This window comes from Leishmania major, chromosome 21 (genome assembly GCF_000002725.2).
Source record: "Leishmania major strain Friedlin complete genome, chromosome 21".
Classification (NCBI taxonomy): Eukaryota; Euglenozoa; class Kinetoplastea; order Trypanosomatida; family Trypanosomatidae; genus Leishmania; species Leishmania major.
Window position 1 is genome coordinate 641,380 of NC_007262.2, and position 23,993 is coordinate 665,372.

Consider the following 23,993-nt stretch of genomic DNA (forward strand, 5'->3'; position numbering starts at 1 on the left):
GAGGAAGGAGACGGAATACAGACGCCGCAACAAATACGCTCGCACACACACACACACGCCAATAAAAGACAAGGGGGGAGGGGGAGGGGGAGGGGGAGACGAATCTAAGTGTGCGCGTGTCGTGAAGAGACACAGACACGACAAGACGAAGCACAGCAACAAAGAAAAAGGGAAACGAGGCGGACCAGACCACGGTTGCGCGTGGTTACGGTTATGTTGTATTGCGTAGAGAAGGAAGCGGCGAGGGAGCGGGGGAGCGGAGGGGCAAAGGTCCCCGCCCGTACACGCAGAGAGGCGCTGCGGCAAGATGGCAGGTGCACACCCACGCTCACAGTCAGGCCCAGAGCGAAACGAGACTGGTAGCGTGCTCTCACTCGTTTCTAGTCGGCACACCTCTTTCAGCCTCGATACTTTTCTCTCGACGCGTAGCACACGTCGGGGCAATAAGGACGGGTATATTGGGGGAGGGTGGTGGTGGTGTATCACTGTGTGTGTGTAAGTGCGCAGGTGGTTTCCGTTCGGACTCGAGGTGACGTACATGTGAGTGCGAACATCAGTGATGGGGAGGAGGGGGGGGGGCACAACACGAAGGCGTGATGGCCACCGCTCAATGAGCGGATGGGACAGAGAGGGAGAGAGACAGGTTGAACGGCGAGGAGAAGATGCGGTGAATGAGAGGGAGAAAGAAGGAGGAGGAGCGAGCACACGCTGAGCTTCCGGTGGGGAAGCGTAAGGTGGTGTCCCACACACGTCTGTGCGTGTGTGTGTTTGCGGTACTCAAATAGCCGCGAGCACGTACGCAGCTACACCTCCCTACGCCTGCATCGGTGAAGAGCAGATTGCGGCCGACAGCGAGAGCGGAGGAAGGAGGGGGCGGAAGGGGAGTGGGGCCCCGCAGGGTTGAGTTTGAAACCCGTGTTCCCTGCAGGGAGATTGTGCGTGACGGTGGTGGCAGTGGCGGCGGGCACGCTTGCCAGGCTGAGATACTCTTCCTTCTGTTTCTTTTTGTTGTTTCTCCGCCCATTCCCCATCGACGCCCGTCACCCCAATCGACGGTTTGTGTGCTGCTGCCGTCGCACTAACAGCGACTACAGGCAGCGAAGTCGAAAGCTTGGTGGGGCAGTTCGGTGCGCCGTCTCGTTAAGCAGAGAAGGAGAGGGCAACGTGAGCGTTGCCCAGCTCCCTCTTTCTACGAGAGCCGTCGCCTTGTTGCTCTCCAGCAATCTGCAGACACCTACACAAACACAGTGAGAGAGAGGTGGACAAGCCCTCACAGGGATGGCGCGCTGCCCTCCGCGCGCGCGTGCTCTCTCTCTTTCTGTGGGTGTGCGTACCACGGAGCGACGGGGGCGCTTAGTGGGGGAGGACGGGGACAGACGGGGAGGCTCTCAAAGCACAACGGCCCACTGCCAGACAGAAGGAGGAGGAGAAGGGCACCCACACCCACAATGGGAGAACGAGCGCGAAGGCAGGGAGGGAAGGGGATGGGTGCGTCACGCATCGCAGCTGTCCGCCCCCCCCTCCCCCATCCCCCACACACTCGCTGACCCTCTGTCACACTCTTCCCCCACTCCGCTTCCGTGCCCGTGTGTCGCTGGAACGACGCAACCATCTCGATGGAGAGGCACAGGATGACAATGTCAGGCATATGCACAGGCTCTCACACACGCGCGCAAGCCTAAGGGCAACCCTCCCTTTCCACCGTAATGCAAGGCTTCGCCCTCGAACCACACGCTTGCGCCCATATCCGTGAAGCGCACGCGCACCCCTAGAAACACGCGCGCACGTGCGCATCCACACCTGAGCCTAGGTGCGTAGACAAGCCGCTGCGTAGCGAAGACAACAAAGCCGCCGACACGCTCACGCATACAAAGAGATGGGCATGTACACGCTGTGTGCACACAAGCCGCTGCCGCTGCGGAGCGGCGATTACACCAGAGAGCGGGAGGAATACGGAGGCGAAGAGAGCAGCGGCAGCGTCACTATCGATGGAGATGCGCAAGACACGGCGGCTCACTGTCCTCAATCGACTGCCGTGGGCATCCTTTTCGCCCTCCTCTTTCCGCCTCGTGTCTGTTGATGCTTCTTTTCACGATGATGGGCGTATGTTAGGCAGAAACGTGTATGGGCGCAGAAAATAGAAAGTCGAAGCCGAGGTAGCTAAAGAGACGAGCACGGACGCGACCGCCGGCGTCACCTAATCACGCTCCGACAGCGCGAGTAGGTTAGGCGCAAGTGAGCGAGCGAGAGAGTGAAGGGCAGAGAGGGGGGAAGAGGGAGCACACTGGCACATACCAAAAAAGAAACATGAAATCGAACACGTGCGCTTGGCGAGGTCAGAGAGCTGGGGGGAGGGAGGGAGAGAGAGGGGAGGGGGGTAAGTGACCCGCTACACTGGATCGCGCGTCGCCCGCTGACCGACTCTGCGAATCGTATCGCAGTCTTCTGTACACTCTTCCCTTCCTTCGTTCCTTCGCTGTCTTTCGAGACACGTGGGCAGTGGAAGCCATCCGCCTCCATCGTGTATATGGTGGTGGGGCGGACGATGCCGAAGCGTGACCACGAGACAAAGAACCCAGGACCACCGTGCGCCTCTCTTCCCACCCCACACACCTCTCCTGTACCAACAGCACACACTAAACTGCCCAGCGAACACCTCCACCGCAACCACATCGGAGTGCGGGCAAGTCCGTGTGCATGAAGCATCGGCTGTGTGGGTAAGTGGATACACCCCTCGCGTCCTTTTCGCTTCTGCTTATCTATTCTTGCCGCTCTCCGCCCCCCCCCCTCTACACGTCCGGCCGCCCACGCGACCCACAGCAGTCCACTGCGTGTCTGTGTCTGTGCGTCTGTACACGTGTGTGTGGCCAAAGCACAACCTTGCTCAATGGCCTCTCGTTCCTCTTTCTTTCTCCCGCTCGTCTTTATGTGCCTGCTGCGCCTCGCAACACCTACAAGACACGTATATACAGAGCCATACACACACACACGCACACGCATGGCTGCGGGCATTGTCACAACCCTCTCTCTTCCTAATTTACTTTTTCTGCGTTACCCCATCCGACCCCGCCCTGCTCACCACGCCTCCTCGCCTCTCCGCCGTGCTCACCACCTCCTAGTCACAAGAGGACGATGAGGATCGGTGGTGGGTGGGTGTGGCAGACGAGAATTGGAGGATGGGGATGGGGGAGGGGGCGGCCGGGTGGATGAGGTCTCTTCTTTTGTTCCTTTTAGATCACAAAAACAGGTACTTACAACGCGCGTCAACACCGCAACTCGCGCTTCTCTCCGACATGCGAAGGGGAAAAGGTGGGGGAGGGGGGTGTAAGGGGTGCAGTGTGCCTGCAAAGGAAAAAACGCGAAGGCCACACCCGCCCGCTTGCCGGGTCGTCGTCTTCCTCCAACGCCACTGCCCTATCACCCCGCTCACAGCCCGTCGGCACTCGATAGACAAACACCCACAGCAACAAACCATTCGTTGCATGAGCACACACCTCCCACCTATGAGACACGACAGCCGAACGAAAAAGAAGCGAAGCGCCAAGCACGCGACACAAGCGACACGAATACAGTCAAGAACATACGCAAACACACACACACACACACACACGAGGAGCTTCCCTCTCACCTTGCCTCCCTCCTCCTCCCTTCCTCTGAAGGAACGGAAGAAAGATTCAGAAAGGCTCTCTATGATCATCCGGGAGACGTGCGTGCGTGCGCAGACACCACAGACACGTATAAACAGGCACGCACACACATACACAAAGAGAGAGAGACAGCTACAGGCACACGGGCATACGGGGCAGGGACACATGCGTTATCAGTCACCGCCATATCCACAGGCGTAGCTGTCATCTTGTCAAACGGCTTACTTGTTCATGTACTGGTTCTCGTTCAGCTGGGTGTTGATGTCCGTCAGCTCCTCGACCTTCATCTCGAAGCGCTCCTGCACCTCCTTCATGATGCCGCCATCCGTGTAGGTGCGGTTCTCGCGCTTGATCTCCTTTTCGTCTGTCGTGATGAAGGCGATTGTCAGTCCCTTCGTACCGAAGCGGCCGGCGCGGCCGACTCGGTGAAGGTAGCTGTCAGCCTCGGAGGCCATGTCGTACTGCACAACGAGGTTGATGCGGTCAAAGTCGACTCCGCGGCCGAAGAGGTCGGTGGCAACCATGATGCGGGTGTTGTTCGCCTTGCAGCTCTCGTACACGCGCAGGCGCTCCTCCTGGCTCATGCGGGAATGCACGGCCTGCGACGGGAACTTCATCTGCTGTAGCTGGCGGTTCAGCGCCTCGCAGCGCTCGACCGAGGATGTGAAGATGATCGCCTGGTTGAACTCCACAACGTCGAGGATCTCTGCCAGCCGGCGCGTCTTCTCCGGCTCCGTGACGTTCATGTAGAACTGCGCCAGACCGTGCAGGGTCAGCTTTGCCCGCTGATCCACGTAAATCTCCGTCGCGTCCTTCATGAACTTCTTTGCCACATCGCGCAGCTCATCCGTCATCGTGGCAGAGAACATCATCACCTGCTTCTCCTTCGGCAGCTTCATGAAAATCTCCTGCACGTCACGGCGCATCTTCACGTCTTCTAGGCAGCGGTCGAACTCGTCGACCACAAACCACTTCACGTGCGTCGTGTCAAAGGCCTTGTTCTGGATGAGCGCCTTCATGCGGCCTGGCGTACCGACGATGATCGCTGGCACCTCCTTCTTCAGCTGTTTCACGTTCTCGTCCTCCGGGATGCCGCCGAAGAAGACGCCTGTGGTGGCGTACGGGAGGTACTTGCTGAAGCGCTTGAACTCCTGCTCAATCTGGTAGGCCAGCTCGCGGGCGTGCACCAGCACGACGGCCTGGCAGTACGGCTTCTGTCCCTGCGGCACCTTCTCCACCTGCTCCAGCAGCGCAAAGACGAAGACGGCCGTCTTACCCATACCCGACTTGGCCTGGGCGAGAATGTCAGCGCCGAGCATCGCCTTGGGCAGCGCCTGGTGTTGCACCTCCGACGGGTGCTCGAAGCCGTTCTCGCGGATGGCGTTCGCAAGCTCGCTCTTCAGGCAGAAGTCCTGGAAGCCACCGAGGGCGACGGCGCTGTGGGTGCCCATTCCGACGCCCATCGGCTGTGCCGCCACGACGGTGGTCCTGACATCATCGCCGTCGAAGTCCGCAAGATCGCTGCTCATTATCGCTCAATGCAGATGGCACAAGTGAGACGGAAGGAGAAAGGGGGAGGGGTCGCTGGTGACGGCGTAACGTGTGAAAGTGTGTGTAGTGCTGTTGCTGGTTGCTCTCTTATTCTTCTCGTTCTGGCTACGGTGGCTCTTTTCGTGCGTAGGTAGCGACGTGGCAGGCGGTGGCGCGTTGGCGTGTGCGTGTGTGTGTGTGTGTGTGTGCACCCCCACCAAGGGACCGGGGATGAAGGCATACATGCATACCCACAGACAGACAGAGAGAGAGAGAGAGAAAGGTACACATCGAGGGCGTAGATGCACGCGTTGAAACTCTGCGAAGGAAATGGGGAGTTGGGGGACATCGTACGCGATGGGCATCCGCGGCCCCACCGTCGCCATGTCCGGCCCTTTCAGCCCTGCTGGGCGCTGGGGCAACTTCAAGCAGCACAGATCGGGGAGAGTACGCGGTCGCATCTCTCCCATCATTGGACAACGACCCTTCTACCTTCCTCCGCTCCCACCTTCCTCGTGGAGCTCACCGGTTGAGGGGCCTCCAAGTGGCGCCATTGTGCATTCGCCTACGGGCTCACGCGAGCGTAGATGGTGGACTCCGCCTTCGCGCTCTTCGCTGGGCATGTATTTTATAGTCTGTGCTACACTACAAGAGAGAGAAGTTCAACCTTCCCACAACATCACGCACACGCCCACACCGATCGCACGCACATCGCACATCGTACACGGATACACACACACACACAAACACGAAGACACTCTCACGGCAACGGAGATGAAAAGACAACGGCGAGAGGGAAGATCAGAGGCCGAAAGACGGAGAATGAAGCCGCGCAATGCCGCTGCCCCTGTCTCCCCTCCCATGAAAAGGCCGCCTCCCCGCCCCCTACGCTGCGCTATCACTGCTGCCCGTGTGTGGGTGGATGCCATCGGCATCGTCTCTGGCGTTACAGACGAGGAACCCCGGGAAACACTAAACCGCAAAAGAAAAAGGCGGAAGATGGAGCGAAGAGCAACACGCGAGAAGGTGCGTGCGCGTCGACGTGGAGGGGTGGGGGCCACGGCCACGCCCACACGCACACGCCACACGTACCCCCCCACACACACACACCACATATAAGAGCTGGATGCCGTCTCTCTCGTTGTTAAAACCTACTTCCTAGATATAATCCAGTACAAACAGGGAAGACGGCGGCAGCGGAACGGCCGCAGCGTCGAACACAAGACAAGGAGAGACGAGGAGCTACCGCAGCCGGGAAATTGAGCACACGCTCTTCCTCCCTCACGCAGCGCGGAGGACGCCAAGCGGGGGGGAGGGGGCAGTGCTGGCGGCCACTATCAGCGACAAGACAAGCATCTTCGCTGCGTTAGGGGAGGGGGAGAGGTATGCGCTACGAGAGAGGTGGGTCGGGAGGCATGAAGAGGGGAGACGCACACGCAGGATGGCATAATGGGCCAACGGCAGCATCTCTGCCCCTCCCCCCCCACAGCATCCTCACTTGGCTCCTTCACGGTAGCCTACCCGACGCTCTGTATCCCTCGCAGCCCTCTTTGGAACCTCCTCCTGTCGCTGCCGCTGACGACGGTTACACATGCGCACAAACCTTAATCCTGTGCCTGCCCGCTTCGTCTTCCCCAGTTAGCCTACGCCGTCACCTGCGGTGCCTTGGTCGTCGCCACCTCCGCCGCCGCAGCCGCGCGATCGGCGATCAGCTTCTGCGTGTGGGCCTCAACCTGGTCACGCAGCGGGCCGTTCTCGAACTCGAGACGGCGCAGGAAGGCATCCTTGCCGTAATGTGCCATGTACTCGAAGTCGTTGCCATCCAACGCGGAAATATCCTCCACGAGGTACGCCGGGTCGTTGTAGTAGCCGAGCACGTAGTTGGTCAGGATGATCAGGTTCGGGGCCTTGCCCTCCTCCACAAACTTGGGGCCGAGGAAATCGTGGTAGTCGTTGACGCGCGTCATGATCTCGTCGCGCGAGAGGTTCTTGTCGCACGGGGCTAGGAAGCGACGCCACGCGTAGTCATGCAGGTCCTCGTCCGACATCTGCTGGTGCAGTTTCTGCGTGATCACCATGTAGTCCTCATTCCACGCCAGGTTCCAGTAGTCCCTCACGCGGGTGCTGGCGCACGTGCGACTCAGCAGCGGGAAGGTGGGGAGGTTCATGCTGCGCGCGAGGTGGCGGAGCGACTTGCGGCGGATCTGGTAGAACTTCAGAAATCCGTCGTACATCTCAGCGGCCGGGCGCAGCAACTTCGGGTCGCGGCGCACGTTGTTCTTCTCGAAAAGGTCGTCCCAGGCGCGCTCCTGCGTCGCGTTCCACGGGTACGCGTGGAAGTCGAAGTACCACTTAGTGTCCATGATGTAGGATGGGGCGCTGCGGTAGCGGTACATGTCCTGCGCCTCACGCCAGGCTTTCTTCTCCTCATCGGTCTTGCAGAAGCATGACGGGGCAAAGGTGTCGCTCGATAGCCAGAAGAAGGCCGGGATGAGTGCGTAGCCGCCAAGGAACAGGCCGAGGCCAAGGCCGTGTCCCATGCGCCAGAGGTCGAGCTTGTAATGCATCAGCTGCGCCAGCTCCTTCTGCGACACTTCCTCGCTAAGATTCATGTCCACCCACATATTCTTGTCCTGAGAGTGGCCGCGCTTCCAGTAGTCCGGAGTGTACACCTCAGCCTGCTCGTAGAATTCCTGCGGGCCGTACGTGTACCCACGATTGTAGATCTTCAGCCACGTCGCGAAAGCATCGCGAGACTGGCTGGCGAACAGTGCCAGCCCGGGGACGAAGTTCAGGCAGTTCTTCTTGAGCACGCTCCACGTTCCCTGCATGATTGCGCTGGATGGGGATGGGAAAGGGCGTGACGTAAGTACACGGGATGAACGACGCGGGAATACAAAGAGGACGGTATGAAGTCCGAGCCGTGGAAGTGAGCTGATCCACAATGAAGCTAAAGTCGAAGAGCCGGGGAGGCGCGCGCACGTAGCGGAGTAGCGGTGGTGGTGTTCATCATGATCGCGTATGCGGGTTGCGTGTGTGCACGTGGTGAAGAGTTCCGCGAGGGAGAGGGAGAGAGAATAGGGAGGGAGAGCGGAGATGCGCACAAGGGGTAGTGAGGAAGCAGCATGCGAGAAGGGTAACCGTGGGCATACTGCGAGGTCAAGCTGAAACGGTGACCCAGCTACATCGCAACACCCTACGCACGCGCACAAAATGCACAGGAAGGCGATAGTGACGAGACTGCGCCCTGTCACCCCCACCACCCACCCCCACCACCTCAAAACGAGAGAGGGGAGTCGGGTAGAGGCCAACACGCTCTTCGTGTTCGTCGTGTGGCACACGACATCTGCCCTCTTGCTTTGCGCGTTCCGCTGCTTCTAGGAGGAGGGAAGAACGCCTGCTTCGTTGCTGCTGCTTGTACGTCGACAAGCTTTCATCTGGTCTCGATGCGACATGGTATGTGGACGGAGAGAGGGAGGGGAGGGGAGGGGGGGGGGAAGTGGCGGGTTGTGTTCTGCTCCGTGTTGCTCGTGGAAGACATGCTCGATGCACGGCCACGATGTGAAGAAAACGAAACGATAAACAACTCAACGGCGCAAGAGGAGCGTACTCGGCTTTCGGGGAGCGGATGCGAGGAGGATGCGGCGGGGGGGGGGGAAGAGAGCTGTGTGCAGGCAATGGAGACGTACGCCTCCATTGCCTGCCTCCTCTCTCTCTTTGCGCCTTTTCTCGAGCCTCGCCCGCTCTCTCTCGATGGCTCCCCTCCCTCCCCCTCCCTCCCCTCCCCTCCCCTCCCCCCTCCCTCCGCTCCCTCCCCTCCCCTCCCCTCCCCTCCCCCCTCCCTCCGCTCCCTCCCCTCCCCTCCCCTCCCCTCCCTCCCCCCGCCTTCACTCCGGGTCGTCCCAGGCAGGCGCGCGCACACACACACACACGGAGCCGACACCAGAGAGAGAGAGAGAGAGATGTGAGGCGGGCAATGTTCAGCCCGCCGTCGAGGCGGTAGAGAACCAAGGGAAGCTACGGAGGCAGGGAGTTGCCGCGGGAGAAGAGAGGTCGAAGGGGGGAAGAGCAATGAGGATAGGAAGGAGTAGGAGGAGGGCGTAGCAACGAGCAGAGAGCGCATCGGTGCCCAATGGAAGGGAGAGGAAATGGACAAACCGAGCCATCAAAGTACGTTGGCTGCGTCTTACAGTGTCTGCACAGAGTCGAGGGGGTCGGGCGAGTGCCGGGGATGCCGAGGAGGAGCGCCAAAGTGAGAATCGCCGTCTGCGACTTGCCCTCCTGCAGTATAGCGGACGTGGAAGGAAACATTGCGCGCATGTGTGTGTATATGTGTGTGTGTGTGTGTGCGTGTGTGTGAGAGAGAGAGAGTTCTCCTGCGCGAGTGAAGGGACAGGCAAGTTGTGCGTGGCGTCACGGATGTCGCTGCACACAACGACGTGACGCGCAGACATACGCGCACATATTTCTTCAGCTTTTGTTTTTCGAACCGCCCTCGCCTCGTGCGGCGCTGTACGCATCGGTGCATGGGCTTCTTGTTTTGTCTGGCGCTCTTCCCTCCCTCTCCCTCACTTTTTTTTTGGGCCCGCAGGCTTTGCGCACTGTATGGCTCCCGGTAAGCGCTGATACTCTTGGACGATGCAGTGCGGTACAGCACGCTCCCCCTCCACCCCGAATGAAGACAGATCACACAGTGGGCAATGGCACACGCAAACACACAAGCAGGCCCACGCATGAGCACGGGCCTACGACTGCAACAAACGAAGAAAACACGCCATCATCAAGCGGCTCTCGGTGCGGTCATTAAATATATTTATGCGTGTGTGTGTATGTGTATGTGTATGTGTGTGTGTGTGTGTGTGTGTGTGTGTGAGGGCAAAAGGGGAAGCGATGGCATGCGAGAGCTGTCGAATCAGGGAGACAGGTCTCGCGGCGCGTGCGATCACACGAAAGCCGAAGACGGCGAACTCTGTTGGGTTGCCGTACCGCCAGCGGCACCAGCAGCGGCTTCCGCCGCTGCCACCTCCTCGTCATCCTCTTCCGCCTGCTCCAACAGCGCCACCAGCATGTCCGCGTTGACCAGGAGAAAGTAGGCACTGGCAAACAAACCCGTCCACCACAGCGTCTGCAGCCGCCCACTGCGGTACTGCCGTTCAGCTTCGTCAGCCATGGCCACATGCGGGTCCGCATCCGCTGCCGTCGCGCACGGCTTCAGGCAGTATGTCCCGCTGTCTGCCTCGAAGAACTGGCGACGCATCCCCTCCACGTACTCGAGGAGGGCTGGGCACGCGTCCTGCACTCGTCGCTGGTGGCCCTTGACCCCCGCGGCGGCCTCTTTCAAATCAGCGTGCACGAAACTCGATGCGGCCGCGTACACGAGGGCATCGATATACGTGGGCCGGGAGGTGCCCAAGAAGAACACATTACCAGCTTCGATACCTGCGGTGGTTGCCGTCTTCCGCAACGACTCCAGCACGGCAAAGGCCTTGTCCACTCCCTCACCCACTTCCTTGAGCTTGGCGAGGGACGTCAGCGAAAGCTTCCCGCGCGGCACCTCGGCAGCGGCGGTGCCGGAGTAAAAGAACGGATTTTCCCTCAAAATGTGCGCACGATACGTCCCCCGTATCCCCTCCCAGAAGCTCGCCACTTTTGGCTCGACGCTCCTGCGCATCGCCGCCTTGTAGAGGGCGGGGTCGAAGTGCGTGTAGAAGAGAAAGGCGGGAAAGAGGCACTGTACCGTCAGTACTTCGACGCACACGGCCGTGGCAGCATGCAGGCTGGGCACCGCGTCAAAGGCACTCTCGCCGCCAAGACGCTTGAGACAAGGCATCAGGCCCGCGCACACCTCCGACTTGGCTTTGGCGGCGCTGGTGCTGCTCGTCGCCGCAGCGGCGGAAGAGAAAGAGGCCGCTGGCGAGATCGTCAAGGAAAGGTCCCCAAGGCGGGCGTCAGCGCGTGTGTAGCGCACCTCCGCAAAGCGGAGCATCGTCTCCACGGCGAGCGCGTTCGGATCCGCAGTGGGCAAGGCGAGGGCTGCCGGATACCGGGCAAAGACCGTTGCCGGCGCTGCCGCTGGTGATGACATCTTCGAGGTCGTTACTATCGTAGAGAAAGGAAAAAAAAAAGGACTGCCAGAAGAAAACGCGTCAGACGCGCGCAGATGCACCGCAAGACGGAGGGAGGGACGGGACAATGTAGAGAGAGAGAGAGGGGGAGAGGGGGGGGGGGAGATATGCGGTGAAGAGCGGGTGCTCACTTCACGACCATCGACCGGATTTGTTCGGTTTACAGGGGGTCCACATTCCGAGAAGAGCATGCATGCATCGAAGCACGCCGAGTGGGTCATCTGCCCTGATCAGGACCACGCGCGAAGATCCGCGTAGCGAGAAGGGCATTGGAGGGGAGGGTGGTAACGACTCTCTCGGCAAGCGTGCGCGCAGGCGCCAACGAATGCCCAGCTCCCGACAACGCATACGCTTAGCGAGCGATGGGAAGAGAAAGACGAGGAAGGGCCTCGCCTCGACTGCGCACACGTAGCTTCCATGAAGACTGCGCGCCCATGCGCACCAGTGGTTGTGCTTGTGGGTGAGGTGGGGTGGGGGGTGGGGGACAGGGAAGGGGGTGCGGGTGTGTTGCACCCAACACCACCACCCGCCTCTCTCCATGCCTTGACGGCGCAGACCGCTTATCTCTCATCGTCCCAATTCGCTTGTGATAGCGTTTTCGGGTTTTATGCTGGTGCATGTGCTCATCCACTTGTACATTGCACGGGGAGGAGGAGGAGGAGGGGGGATGAGGGGGTGGTATGCGGAGGCGAACAGCTGGAAGGCTCACACTCTCCTCACACACCACCCTCTCATCCCCTGATGGCGCAGACACGAATACGCACATACACCTCGTCCGGTTTATATATATATACACACACACAGAGATGGGCAGAGAGGCAGGTATGCTATAGAATACACAACGTGATCAAACCAGAAACAGACCAACTATGACTCACACACAGACACACATGCACGGAAATAGACGGACACACGGGCGCACATAGTGTGGGAGGAACACCGAGAAAAACAAAACAAAAACGAAAGGCAAGTGGAGAGTGGGGGCGGTAACAACGAACAGAACACACGAAGACTTACTTAGATGCACACAAGAACAAGAACGGGTCCCCACCACGCACACGCACACACGCCATAGATGCAGACGGAGGTCAAGAGAGAGAGAGAGAGAAAGACATAGACAGCGAAGGGCTCAACATCGAAAACAAAAAACAAAACAAAACTAAGAGCATGGAAGACAACGCCAGCAGAAGATGTGTTCAGCGCGCCCAGCCACAGCATACCCTTCCAAGCAGGAGGAGGAGGAGCCGATGGCACGAGCGAACATTCCAACACACACCAACACGGAGGAAGAGGGGAGATGGGACAGAGAGAGACATACGGAACACATAGACAATGGGATCTTTTTCCAGCCACAAAGGACGTCAGCCACCCACAACAGAGACAGAAAAAACAGACAGGTGGTTGGGGGGGGGAGGGGAGGGGAGGGTTGCTGTTAGTTAACCGCATGCGTGGGAGGAGGGAGGGGGGAGGAGGGGGGAGGAGAGGGGAGGAGGAAAGCGACAACAGGTTAGGCGCGCATGGGTGAGGTGAACAAGAAGCACCACATCAATCAAGCGAAATAACAGCAGTGAAGGTCAACTGCTTTTGTTCCTTCCGTCAGCGAGTCCGTTCTACAGGCGAGCACGTTCGCAGCAGATATATACGCGCATACACCGCCACAGCTCACCTACCCCTGGTGCACGGCGGCCGCATCCTCGCCGTCTAGGACGGGCCGTCTGCTGTCGATTCGGGCTATGCGGCTCGCGGGCTCTTCGTGTCCGTCCCTTCTTCCGAGACGCGCTGCACCATCGGCGCATCACACACCTACATGAGCCACATGCCCTGGTCCGAGCGGGCCGCACCTAGGGTCCTGCGCGAGGGCGGAAGCAGTGACTGGCTCACGTGCATGCCGGACGAAGTCAGCGAGGAAGCCGGCCGGCCGCAGGCCAGCGCCCTCTCACACCCGGCACCCTGCCTGGGTGCCGTGCTTCGCCCTCAGTCGCCTCAAGCCGCGGCATTCCACAATATCGTACAGTCACTCTCCGCCTTGCAGCAGGGATAGCTCCACGGTGGAGCCCGGGGTGCTCACGTCAGACTTCCGGCATCTGTGACGCATCAGCCCGCGCGGTCGGATGGAGGAGGTGGCGCACATGTTTCGGGCACACATGCACTGCGGAGGCTGACTCGTATGGATCTCGTCGTGCCTCTTCCATCCATCACTCGTGCCCTGCTAGCCTCCCGATGCCTTGCTTGGATGTCATGCGCCGTGCCGGCCCCGGCCGGCAGCGCGTGCGCACAGTGCTCGCATTCTCGCATCGTGGGGCCTATTCCAGGAGGACCTTGGTCGCTGGTGGGTTCGCCGACCTCCACCTTCCATGTCTGACCGTGTCACGGAGGGGGGCGTGTCTGGATGGCTTGCCTGCGTGTGCCGCGACAGGTGGGACGCTGTCATGAGTCCGTGGCGGCATGGTGCACACTACCCTCTCCTGAGCCCGTATGCCTCTGACAGGAGCGGGTGTGTCCAGGGGAAGGGGTCCGTGCATACGCATGCGCCTCCGCACAAAGAGCTCATCGCCTGTCCTCCTGAGGACGCAGTCACACACACCTGACGGGGGAAGCCCATCCCGCACGACCGAGGCGTGCGTCAAGCGTCGTGCGATTCGCGAGTCTCGCGTGACATATCGGGCACAGCGCCGGGCCGGACGCCCTCACAGCATAAACACAGGCAGGGGTAGGGGTACCGCAACGCTAGCGGAGCAGTGGGCAGCACACCGTCTGCACGCCATCGTGTCGCTGCCACTCACCAACTGTTGCGGGAACCCAAAGTACGGCCAGATGCCCGCGCCGCACTGGGCGAGGATGGCCGCCTGTCGTCTCGTGAGCTCGGCACCCTTGCTCCCCTGGCGTGGGACGGCTGCAGCCAAGTAGCGTTTGGCGCCGCGTGCCGCATCGCGCAGCGCGGGGTGTTGGGGGGATGTCGGCCTCTGGCGTCTGAGGCCGGTGATCCAGTCCGTCATCCGTGCAGTTGGCATCGGCTTCCCTGAAACTGCCGACTCTGCAACCTCGCCGACGCCGTTGATGTTTTCCACTCCCCCCAAAGCGACCACAGACAGACCGACACAAGACGCGCACGCGACGGGCCCGAAGCGGGCGTGCACTTGTTGAAGCACAGACCCGATTCGGTAGAGGGCTGATCCAAATATGCCCATGATCACCCGTCTCTCCGGCACAGGGCCAGCCCAGACCTGCCCGCCGACAGCAAGAGTCGGTTCCGGAGACCATGATATCACGGGTGAGGGCGCCGGCACCTTCAGCGGGTGCAGGTGAAGCAAAGAAAATTTGATATGGAGAGAAGGAGATGGAAAAGAGAGGAAGTGGTGCACTTCTGCACAAGCCCACGAAACACGCAATACCAACGAGGAAGCAGGGAGGAGGGTGACAGAGGAGAAGACACGGGCGCGGTGAAGCGTTTCACCGCTCCGCGCACGGAAACGAACAGAAAGAAGTGCGTTTGAATCACTCGGTAGAAGGGGAGAGGGAGAGACACGTACAGTCACATGCACACGCACACATACACACACACACACAGACATTCACACGACCGCCAGCACAGGCATACAGATACAATATCCAAAACGATAAAGAAAAAACTGAGCGAGCGAGCGAGACGTCTAAACAGTCCCTGGCCAGCGTGAGGACCCATACATGCATGAGGAATGTAGAAAAGTGACAAGGGGGGGGGGGTAAGTGAGGGAAGGGTGCGCAAGGCGATGAGGTGAGAACAGCAGCAAAAAGATAAGAAGCCCACACAGACACAACAAGGCAGACACGCGAAAACTCATGATGATCCTGTACGACGAGTGCGAGCCGTATGTGGCGGCGGGGAACGTAGCTTGAGGTGATCCCTTCGCCTGCCAAACCAAGGCGTGATAGATCCTGACCTTGATCACTTACATATGCATACATGCACACGGGCATGTCACTCAGACATGGGGCGCGCATGGAAACAGCAGAGTGAGAAGAGGGAGAGGGGTGTGCGTATAAAAAGCAAAAGAAAGGTCGGGAGGAAAAGACAACAACCAGAACAGAACAAAGGAAGGGGACGGGGATGGAGAGGGGCGCGTCATCTTGCTCAGCGGCGGGTAACAGAATGCCGGCACGGCAGACGTGCATCAGCAAAAGGGGGATAAGCAACTGGTCCACACACACACACACATACACATATACTCTTATGTATGCATGTATGCGCATATATATATATATGTATATGTTGATTGCAACAATCGACTGGGCAGACGACAGAGAAGTTATAGAACATCGACACGACAGAGGGGGAGAGGCTGCCCGGCCGACAGGCCGACAGGCACACCTGCAACATGTGAGAGAGGGCGAGACGGCACTGTACATGGAAACAAAGGAGCACCAACGTCGAGAAGCAGCATCTGACACAGACGCAAACACAAGAGCACCGACACTGAGAAGAAAAGGATCGGAACGCGAAAACATGCTTGCAGGTGCGCACGCACACGATTTTTTGTGGCAAAGAGGTGGTCAGGGGACGACATAGCAGGAATAGAGCCCCCCACCCACCCCTCCTAGGGTGAAGGGTGACAGACAATCATGATCCGGACAGCAGCGCAGAGAGAACGCGTGGGAAAAGAGGAGCAGAGCAGGGCGAGGGGGCACACGCCCACTCACAGACGCCTACGCACACAAACACACGCTTGCGCGCATTGCAAACATGAGCCTCGGCCGGATAAGATAGAAGACATGAGGAGCAGAGGCGAGAACACAAAGGAAAGCTGAACACATCAATAGACCCCCTCCTCGCCCTTCATCCTCCCACCTGCCCTAACCGATGATGCTCCGCGACGCTACCAATCTGAAAAACAAGCGAAGGCGATAAAGGGCTCGGCGCGTGTGCGTGGGTCAAGCAATGCGTGGCTTCTCTCCGTTTTGGAGGCTGATGTCCCCCCTTCTCTCCCCCTGTCACTGTGCGTGCACGGGTGCATTGGCATCGGTTGGGATGCATTCACGCGTGTCTGAAGCATGCGCGTACTTCTTTCCCTCTGCTTTCCTTGACTGTTTCTCGAGGTGACGTGCCTTCTCTTCTTGCCGTTGCTGTCTTTCATGTTTGCGGTTCTCCTCCTCATCGCTTGAGTGAGAGAAAGAGAGAGTCTTCTGCATGAGGGTATGAAGAGAGCAGCTTTCATTCCGTCGTGGTGCTGGATCTCCCCTACCCCTTATCTCTCCCTCACTCTCTTCCTTGCGTTGGCTTAGCCAAGTGTGCACACCTACAAGTGTAAGAGGGAAACCTATCGTAAGCGTGTGTGTGTGTGTGTGTGTGTGCGTGCTGGCACGAGTACCCGGGTTTGCTCCACCCACCCACCCACCACCGTTTTTTTTTGGTGTGTCTGTTTTCCTGTTTCTGTTTCCTTGTCGGCTTTTCACTGTACATGACAGCGCTGCTCGCGCGCACGCTCGATGCACGCGCATCGCACACAAAAGAGGAAAATGCGAAGACAGCTGAAGAGACAACGCGTGTGCGTAAGAGACACTCCATTTTCGTTTCCCCTTGCTGGGCTCTCCTCTGATCATCTCCACTCTCCCGCCTTCTCTCTCTCTCTCTCTATTCGTCCCAACATTCCCAATGGGCGTGCTCGTGCGTTACGCTCCGTCTGCCTCTGCCCCTGTCTCTCTCCCTCTCGGGCAAGAGGGAAGCATCCCCACCCCACCTACCCACCCTCCAACAAAAAGCAAGGAGCGAGATCCGCCCAATGGCGAGACGCGCACACACATGGAGAGAGAAGAGGAGGGGGAAGAGGGTCGGGCACAAGAAAGGAAGTGAATCACGAAGATGGGCATGGCAAGCAGCAGCAGCAGCAGCAGCGAGAGACAAGGAGACACGCAGAGCCACAACAGAGGTTTACACAGTTCCCATTCCTCGCTTATCCGTGTCGTTCGTTCCTTCTTAGTAGTTTATCCCGAGAACGAGGACACACAGCCAAACACGATAACCAAGAACCCCTCCCCACCCTCACCATTACCAAAGGAGGGCAACAGTCGCCAATGTCAACGCCTACGAAGCCGGCCGGAGCACCCGGTGAACCATCACCACCGCAGGGCAGCAAGCAACGCACCACACAAACGAAACACGAACGTGGGAAGAGGGAGAAGGGAGATGAAGGAAAATGGGAAGAGAAGGCAAGAAGCGAAGCGCCTCCCAAGAACGGAGAGGGATACACATGCACATGCACATGCACATACACAGAGAGAGAGAAAAATGAAAAAGAAAGGAAGCGACTGAGAGTGACACGAGCCAACCGTGACGACAGCGTTGCCGGTGTGTGTAAGAGCGCGTGCGGTGGGATGAGCGACGTGAGAAGTGACAGACGTGTGATACAGGTGAGGAGGTGGTAGAGACGAAGACACGGCAGGGTCTGTCGGTGGGTGCGCCAGTGTGCACGACAAACGTTATCAACAGTCCTGTACGATAATCTACAGACAGTGACACTGTTGCCCTCACTCCCTTTCTCCACTCTATCACACACGCACGCACACGCTGCTAGCGCCTCATCCTGCTGCACACCCAGATGCTCTTAAACTGCAGCGGCACGCAGCGATACTGCAGGCAGTCAGGAGGGCTCTGGGAGAATGACAATCACATATGCAGAGAGAACGAAGCGGTGGCGAGGGCAGCGAGAGGGACAGAGCTGGAGATTGAAAGAGAAGGTGCCCATGCGAGTGTGGGCTAGCGATCGACGGGGTGCATGACGAGGTGAGGAGGTGGGCAGGGTGTGGAGTGAGAGAGAGATTCGGTGCAGAGAAGAAAAAACGGAGTGTCAAGCCTAAAACTAAAACTTAAATGTAAAAGAAGAGAGAGTGCGTACTACACACACACACGCACACGCACACACACAGAGGAACATAAACGAGAGATGATAAAACAAGATAAAGCAAAAAAAAAAACATCCGGGGGGGGGGGCAGTGGTACATCCGTGAGAAAGTGATGTCATAAGAAGAAGCACAGTTTAAAAAACGAAAAGGAGGGGGAGGGGCAACACACAACCAAAGAGCAATGCAATCGTGTACACACACACACACACACACACACACAGAGAGAGAGAACACACACACATATATATATATACATATACCCGAAAGACGGAGCAACAGGCGAGACGGGTGTACGTGCGTGTATGTGCGTATGTGCATGTGTCCGTACGCCCGTGTGTATGTGTGTATGTGTGTGTGTGTGTGTGTGTGTGTGTGCAAGTATGCTATTCTATGGAAGGGGAGTGAAGTGGGAGGGGGGGGGGAGAGGGAGGCGGGTTCGCATGCCATTGCGGTAAAGAACATCATTCATTTGATGGAAAAGGAAGCAAGAGAGAGGCAGAAAGCTCATGTGTGTGTGTGTGTGTGTAGGGGGGGGGCACACCAGGCGTGCTTGTTGAACAGCAGAAGAAGCCACACAAAAACACAAACGATGGTGAACCACAAAAGGAAGGAGAAGTACGGCGCTGCCCCTCTTCCTTCTCCCGCCTCCCCCCTGCTTGCCGGAGAGCGTCTGGTGTAGAGAGCGAAATAAGCAATGACGTACGCGTGTCGATGCGCTCGTCTGCGTGTGGGTAAGCGTCTGAGTATCTGTGTTGCTTTGAAACCCCCCTTATATATATATATTTCTCTGTGAAGCGCTTGCCTTCGAGCATCCTCGGGGTCCCCCCGCCGACGATGACGGGTGGTGTTGGGTGGATGTGCGGGAGGAAGCCCAGCAGACCCCTACCTAACCTTTGCCCACTGCCGAACCACCTGTGGCGATGACAGGGTCAGGGGCCTAAGATGTCGGGAGGTCGGGGCGATGCATGGCTGCTGACGTCGGCGCTCAAGTCCTGGACGGCGTGGCGTCGGAGCCACCCGCGACAGCGAACACGTGTGCACCATGCGTATGATAGGCAGAATGCCAGCGTGACTCGGACGCGTCTCCCACCCCCGACCCTCACACTGCCCAGTGGCCGGGATGGGGGGCACCTCAGCGCCACCCCGAGGGTTGTGTACCGGATGGGGACCTGCCCAATGGGAGCGGCTGCGAGGCGACCTGCGCAGCGTGGGGGTGGGCAGAGAGTGAGGCGGAGACCGTGCGGAGATGACCGGGTCGGCGCATTGTTGTTCCGTGTGTGTGTGTGTGTGTGGCTGCCATCGCACCACGCGGGTTGGGAGCGTGTTACAGGGCCGGGGGAGGAACGGAGCCTGAGCTGATGCTGTGTGCGGCCAAGGGACGCGTTATAAGCAGGCGCTTCTAGTCGTCATCGATATCACGTACACTCTGGAGGAGGTACTCAAGCGAGGGTATATCCATACTGAGGCGGGGATCAAGGGGAGAGGTGCCGGCGCTCGACCGGTCGCCGCTGATCACGGTGAATCCACCCCCGTTGGCGAGCTGTGAGCTCTCGGGGTCGTGGTGGCTGGGGCCACTGAAGCCGAGACCCGAGCTGCGCAGGGATGCGTGCGAGAACTGCTGGTGAGGCTGCTGCAGTGTCGGCTGCGGGCGAGGCGACTCATGGGCAAGGTGCGGCTGCGGTTGGTCGGAATTGGTGTTCGGCAGAGGGTACCCCAACATGCGCAGCGCCTCGACCTCCGACATACTGAAGCGCGACTCTGCCGCAGCCGATGAGACGATGGTGGGGGGAGGGGCGAACGGTTGGCTGTCGGCAGACGGCGCAGGGCCGTTGGCGCGGGAGGCAGAGGTGGAAGGCGACACCGCCGAGGCCGTGCTCAGCCGCTTCGGAGACGCGTCCGTCGGACCGTCCACGAGGCAGTGAAAGCCGTGTATGCACTCGTACAGTCCAGTGGAGACGTTCAGTTGGAGGTGCTTCATCGCCCTCAAGTTGTTGTGGATGCTGCAGATTTCCTGCTCCTCCTCCTTACCCTTGTGTCCTCGACCACGACGGTGACTAGGGGTGGTGCTGTTCGTCGTCGGCGTCGGGGCGGCGCTGCCACGCATGTTTGATGGCGTCCAAGGCGCGGCGCTGCTGTTTGGCACGAATTCACTGACTCTTCTGCCTGGCACTGCCACGCGGCCCGAGGCGGACGGGGACATCTGATGCGCCAACACTTGCTCCACTCGCATGCGGATGGGCTGGACTAGGGTGGTGGGGTAGTCGTTCAGCAGCGACATGAGCACCGTGAGAAGTGCGTTATGCGAGCACTGCTGCAGCAAGTAGCACGTCTGGTTGTACGCGTGCTCCAACTGCGCCGCGGCCATGGCTACTGCCTGCTGCTGCTGCAGCATCGTGTAGATGTGGCTATTGTCCACGCTGTGCGGCTGGCTAGGCGGCGACCCAGAGATTGTTGCGCCGCTCAATTTTAGTCTATCGTCGCTGTGCGGCACTAAAGTGAAGCCGCCCGCTGCGCCACTGGAGGCGCTAGCGGTGTTCGCCTTTAGACTCTCCTCGTCCAGCAGAGGCACCGATGTGCGCCGAGACGCGGCGGCGTTGTTGCCATTGTGGATATGGTCTTTAGTGCCGTTGCTGGTGCTATTAGCCGCGGTGGTGGTCGTCGTCGGCACGAGGCTGTGGTGCTCCCCCCTTGGGGTCTTCTTGACAGACTTCATACTCTTTCCGCTGCTCACGAAAAGGAGAAGGCGGAAGAGCCGGCGCGCACTTGCACGTGCGCACGCAGACGCACAGAACCGATGGTAACCCACTAGCGACGCGAGTGGGGGGGGGAGGAGGAGGGCGAGGTCGGAGCAGAGAAGCACGAGCCGGAGAATAGTAGCGACCCGCGAGATGGCAAGGAGAAACACGAGCGGACGCGGAAGGAGCCCAGCCAAAGATGAACAAGAAGAAGGGGGTCTCAGGTCAGGCACAAGGAGAGAGGAAAAGAAAGGGGCGCCGGCTGCAGCAATGCGAGGACGCAGGGCCGAGGAGAAGAAAGAAGGGCAGACACGCGAGGGGGTGGGGGCGTAGATGGTCGACAGCGCGATCCCCCTGTACGCACGCGCGCTACCGCACCTGTCAACGCAAGACCGACAACACGGCAACACTACCGTCGCTCCTCGCGTTATCTTACACCTATACGTCGTCACCACAACAAGCACAACGGAAGCAGCAGTCGCCGTGGCACCACCACCAGACACGACGAGCGACCACAAAAGAACGGCACACGCACACGCGCACACACAAGTACGCGACAACCAGGAGGGAGGGAGGGAGGGAGGCCCTTATTGTTGTTGCTGTTCGCTTATGCACACAAGGGAACTCTAGAGAGAGAGAGAGTGAGAGAGAAGACCGCACCTCTGCGTGTAGTGGGGTGGTAGGGGCAGCCTGTGGTGTCACGTAAGCACTTCAAAAAGCAGCACACCACACACACACACACGCACGAACACACACACACGAACACAAAAAAAAAACGCTTCAAGAAAGGGTGAATGAAAAACAAAGGGAGGAACGAAGAAGAAACAAAAAGGAGGAGGGAGGGAGGGAGGGGGGGGGGCAGTGGCGGTTGGCGGTTGGCGGTGGGGGCAACCAGCGAATCGAGGCGAACAACAGCAAAACGCAGAGCGAGAGAGAAAGGAGGAGGAGTCGGGTATGGTTTGTTGTGGGGGCGGGGATGGAGAGAGAGAGAGGGAAGGCACAGTAGGTGAGGACTTCTCGATGCACGCGTCGTTGTGAATGGGCGGCGGTGATGGCGGTGAATAGGAAAGATGCAATCGGGATCAATCATGTTAGACACACGCACACCCCGCCCAACCCGATAACCGCGGAGGTGGAGAGGCAGCGCGTATATTGGGCGGACAGAGCGAAACCACCGAAAAAAAGAAGAGGGACGTGAGAAGAGAGGAGAGAGACGAGTGACGGGCGTCCGTGAAAGCGGAGGGTGCATGGGGATTATCCGCCGCCACTCACGCGGAAACTCGCTCCATGTGCGGGAGAATGTGTGCCTGTCGCCACAACGTTCTTGACAACAGAGAGAGAAGATGCGGTCGGTTCCATGCAAGGGTGCACAGGGTGCAAGGGAGGGGGGGGGGAAGGCGAGGCAGGGAGCGGAGCTGCCCCGCATTGCCAGCAAGCGTACTGGCATCAATCCCCCACACACACACACAAACCTATCAAGCTGCTTTCCACACAAACATACTTCATACCACATACTCCCCGGACCATTTAAAGACACCCCTACGCGCTTTCGTTTTTCTTCTCTTTCACCGCCACCTCCATCGTCATGACCGGTGGGGGAGGGGGTGGCACACAGCGCTCAGTGCGTGGTACCACAGGGCAGAGTATTAACCTCCCATTCTGCGTGTGTGAGGGAGGCAGCCCAGCAGACCCCTACCTAACCTTTGCCCACTGCCGAACCACCTGTGGCGATGACAGGGTCAGGGGCCTAAGACGTCGGGAGGTCGGGGCGATGCATGGCTGCTGACGTCGGCGCTCAAGTCCTGGACGGCGTGGCGTCGGAGCCACCCGCGACAGCGAACACGTGTGCACCATGCGTATGATAGGCAGAATGCCAGCGTGACTCGGACGCGTCTCCCACCCCCGACCCTCACACTGCCCAGTGGCCGGGATGGGGGGCACCTCAGCGCCACCCCGAGGGTTGTGTACCGGATGGGGACCTGCCCAATGGGAGCGGCTGCGAGGCGACCTGCGCAGCGTGGGGGTGGGCAGAGAGTGGGGCGGAAACCGTGCGGAGATGACCGGGTCGGCGCATTGTTGTTCCGTGTGTGTGTGTGTGGCTGCCATCGCACCACGCGGGTTGGGAGCGTGTTACAGGGCCGGGGGAGGAACGGAGCCTGAGCTGATGCTGTGTGCGCCCGAGAAGAGTGCGGAAAACGAAGAGAAAAAAAAGAAGGCCACCACATCCCATACACGGCACAGGCAGCAGCGCAGCGTGAGGCACGGTGTATCGTCGTCCACATAGGACTCTTGGTGCCGGTGCAGATTACCATGGCTGCTATCGCGTCTCCATTTCTTTTCTTCGTTCTTTCGTGAAGAAATGTTCGGCAGGCAGCACGAGGAAAAGCTAGCAACGCACAACGCTGCCCAGCACGAAAGGACGGTTCACCATCATATCACCGGTGGTGGGGAGCAGAACAGCAGTGCGCCGACCCGGTCATCTCCGCACGGTTTCCACCCCACTCTCTGCCCACCCCCACGCTGCGCAGGTCGCCTCGCAGCCGCTTCTGTCATGCCGGTCGCCACCCCTGGTGCGTCCCTCTCCGGGTAGCACTCAGGTGCCCCACGCCAGGAGGCACCGTGAGGGCCGGGGATGGAATACCTTTGAATAGCCGTGGTACTCTGCCTATCACGTGGAAGGCACAGGCGTGTGCACTGTCGCCGGTTGCTCCGACCTCGTTGCGTAGCGGGCACCGGGCCCTGCCACCACCACCAGGAGTGGTTCGGCACTGGGAAGGGTTAGATGGGTGCTGCTGGGCTGCCTCCCTCACACACGCAGAGAGTCGGGAGTGTGGGGAGGGGGGGGGGACGGTGCGGTGGTACTGGACCCTGTGATACCACGCACTGAGATGACCGGCATAATCAGGGGTCACTCGAAATGAAAAACAAAAACAGCACGAAAAAAGACGAGGCAGAGAAGCTGCGGTGCTCTGGATTGAAGTGCACGCACACACACACACACACACGACGTCATCGCCACCACAACAGCAGCAACGAGTACCCCGAGACATCACATCCGGCGAGCACAGAGACCCACGGGA

General features: G+C 59.3%; 4 protein-coding genes across 4 annotated transcripts; all 4 read right to left on the bottom strand.

The window, feature by feature from the left end:
* Positions 1-3,868: 3,868 nt before the first annotated feature.
* Positions 3,869-5,176, bottom strand: LMJF_21_1552 (putative RNA helicase; the record flags this gene model as incomplete). The annotated part of the gene is made up of 1 exon (XM_001683058.1): positions 3,869-5,176. One exon carries the CDS (start codon positions 5,174-5,176, stop codon positions 3,869-3,871), a length of 1,308 nt encoding a protein of 435 aa, XP_001683110.1.
* A 1,644-nt stretch (positions 5,177-6,820) lies between these two features.
* Positions 6,821-8,008, bottom strand: LMJF_21_1555 (conserved hypothetical protein; the record flags this gene model as incomplete). The annotated part of the gene is made up of 1 exon (XM_001683059.1): positions 6,821-8,008. One exon carries the CDS (start codon positions 8,006-8,008, stop codon positions 6,821-6,823), a length of 1,188 nt encoding a protein of 395 aa, XP_001683111.1.
* A 2,111-nt stretch (positions 8,009-10,119) lies between these two features.
* On the bottom strand, positions 10,120-11,523 carry LMJF_21_1558 (conserved hypothetical protein; the record flags this gene model as incomplete). Its single annotated transcript, XM_001683060.1, has 1 exon — positions 10,120-11,523. The coding sequence occupies one exon, from the start codon at positions 11,521-11,523 to the stop codon at positions 10,120-10,122; it is 1,404 nt and encodes a 467-aa protein (XP_001683112.1).
* An 8,054-nt stretch (positions 11,524-19,577) lies between these two features.
* On the bottom strand, positions 19,578-20,891 carry LMJF_21_1561 (conserved hypothetical protein; the record flags this gene model as incomplete). Its single annotated transcript, XM_001683061.1, has 1 exon — positions 19,578-20,891. The coding sequence occupies one exon, from the start codon at positions 20,889-20,891 to the stop codon at positions 19,578-19,580; it is 1,314 nt and encodes a 437-aa protein (XP_001683113.1).
* Positions 20,892-23,993: the final 3,102 nt, after the last annotated feature.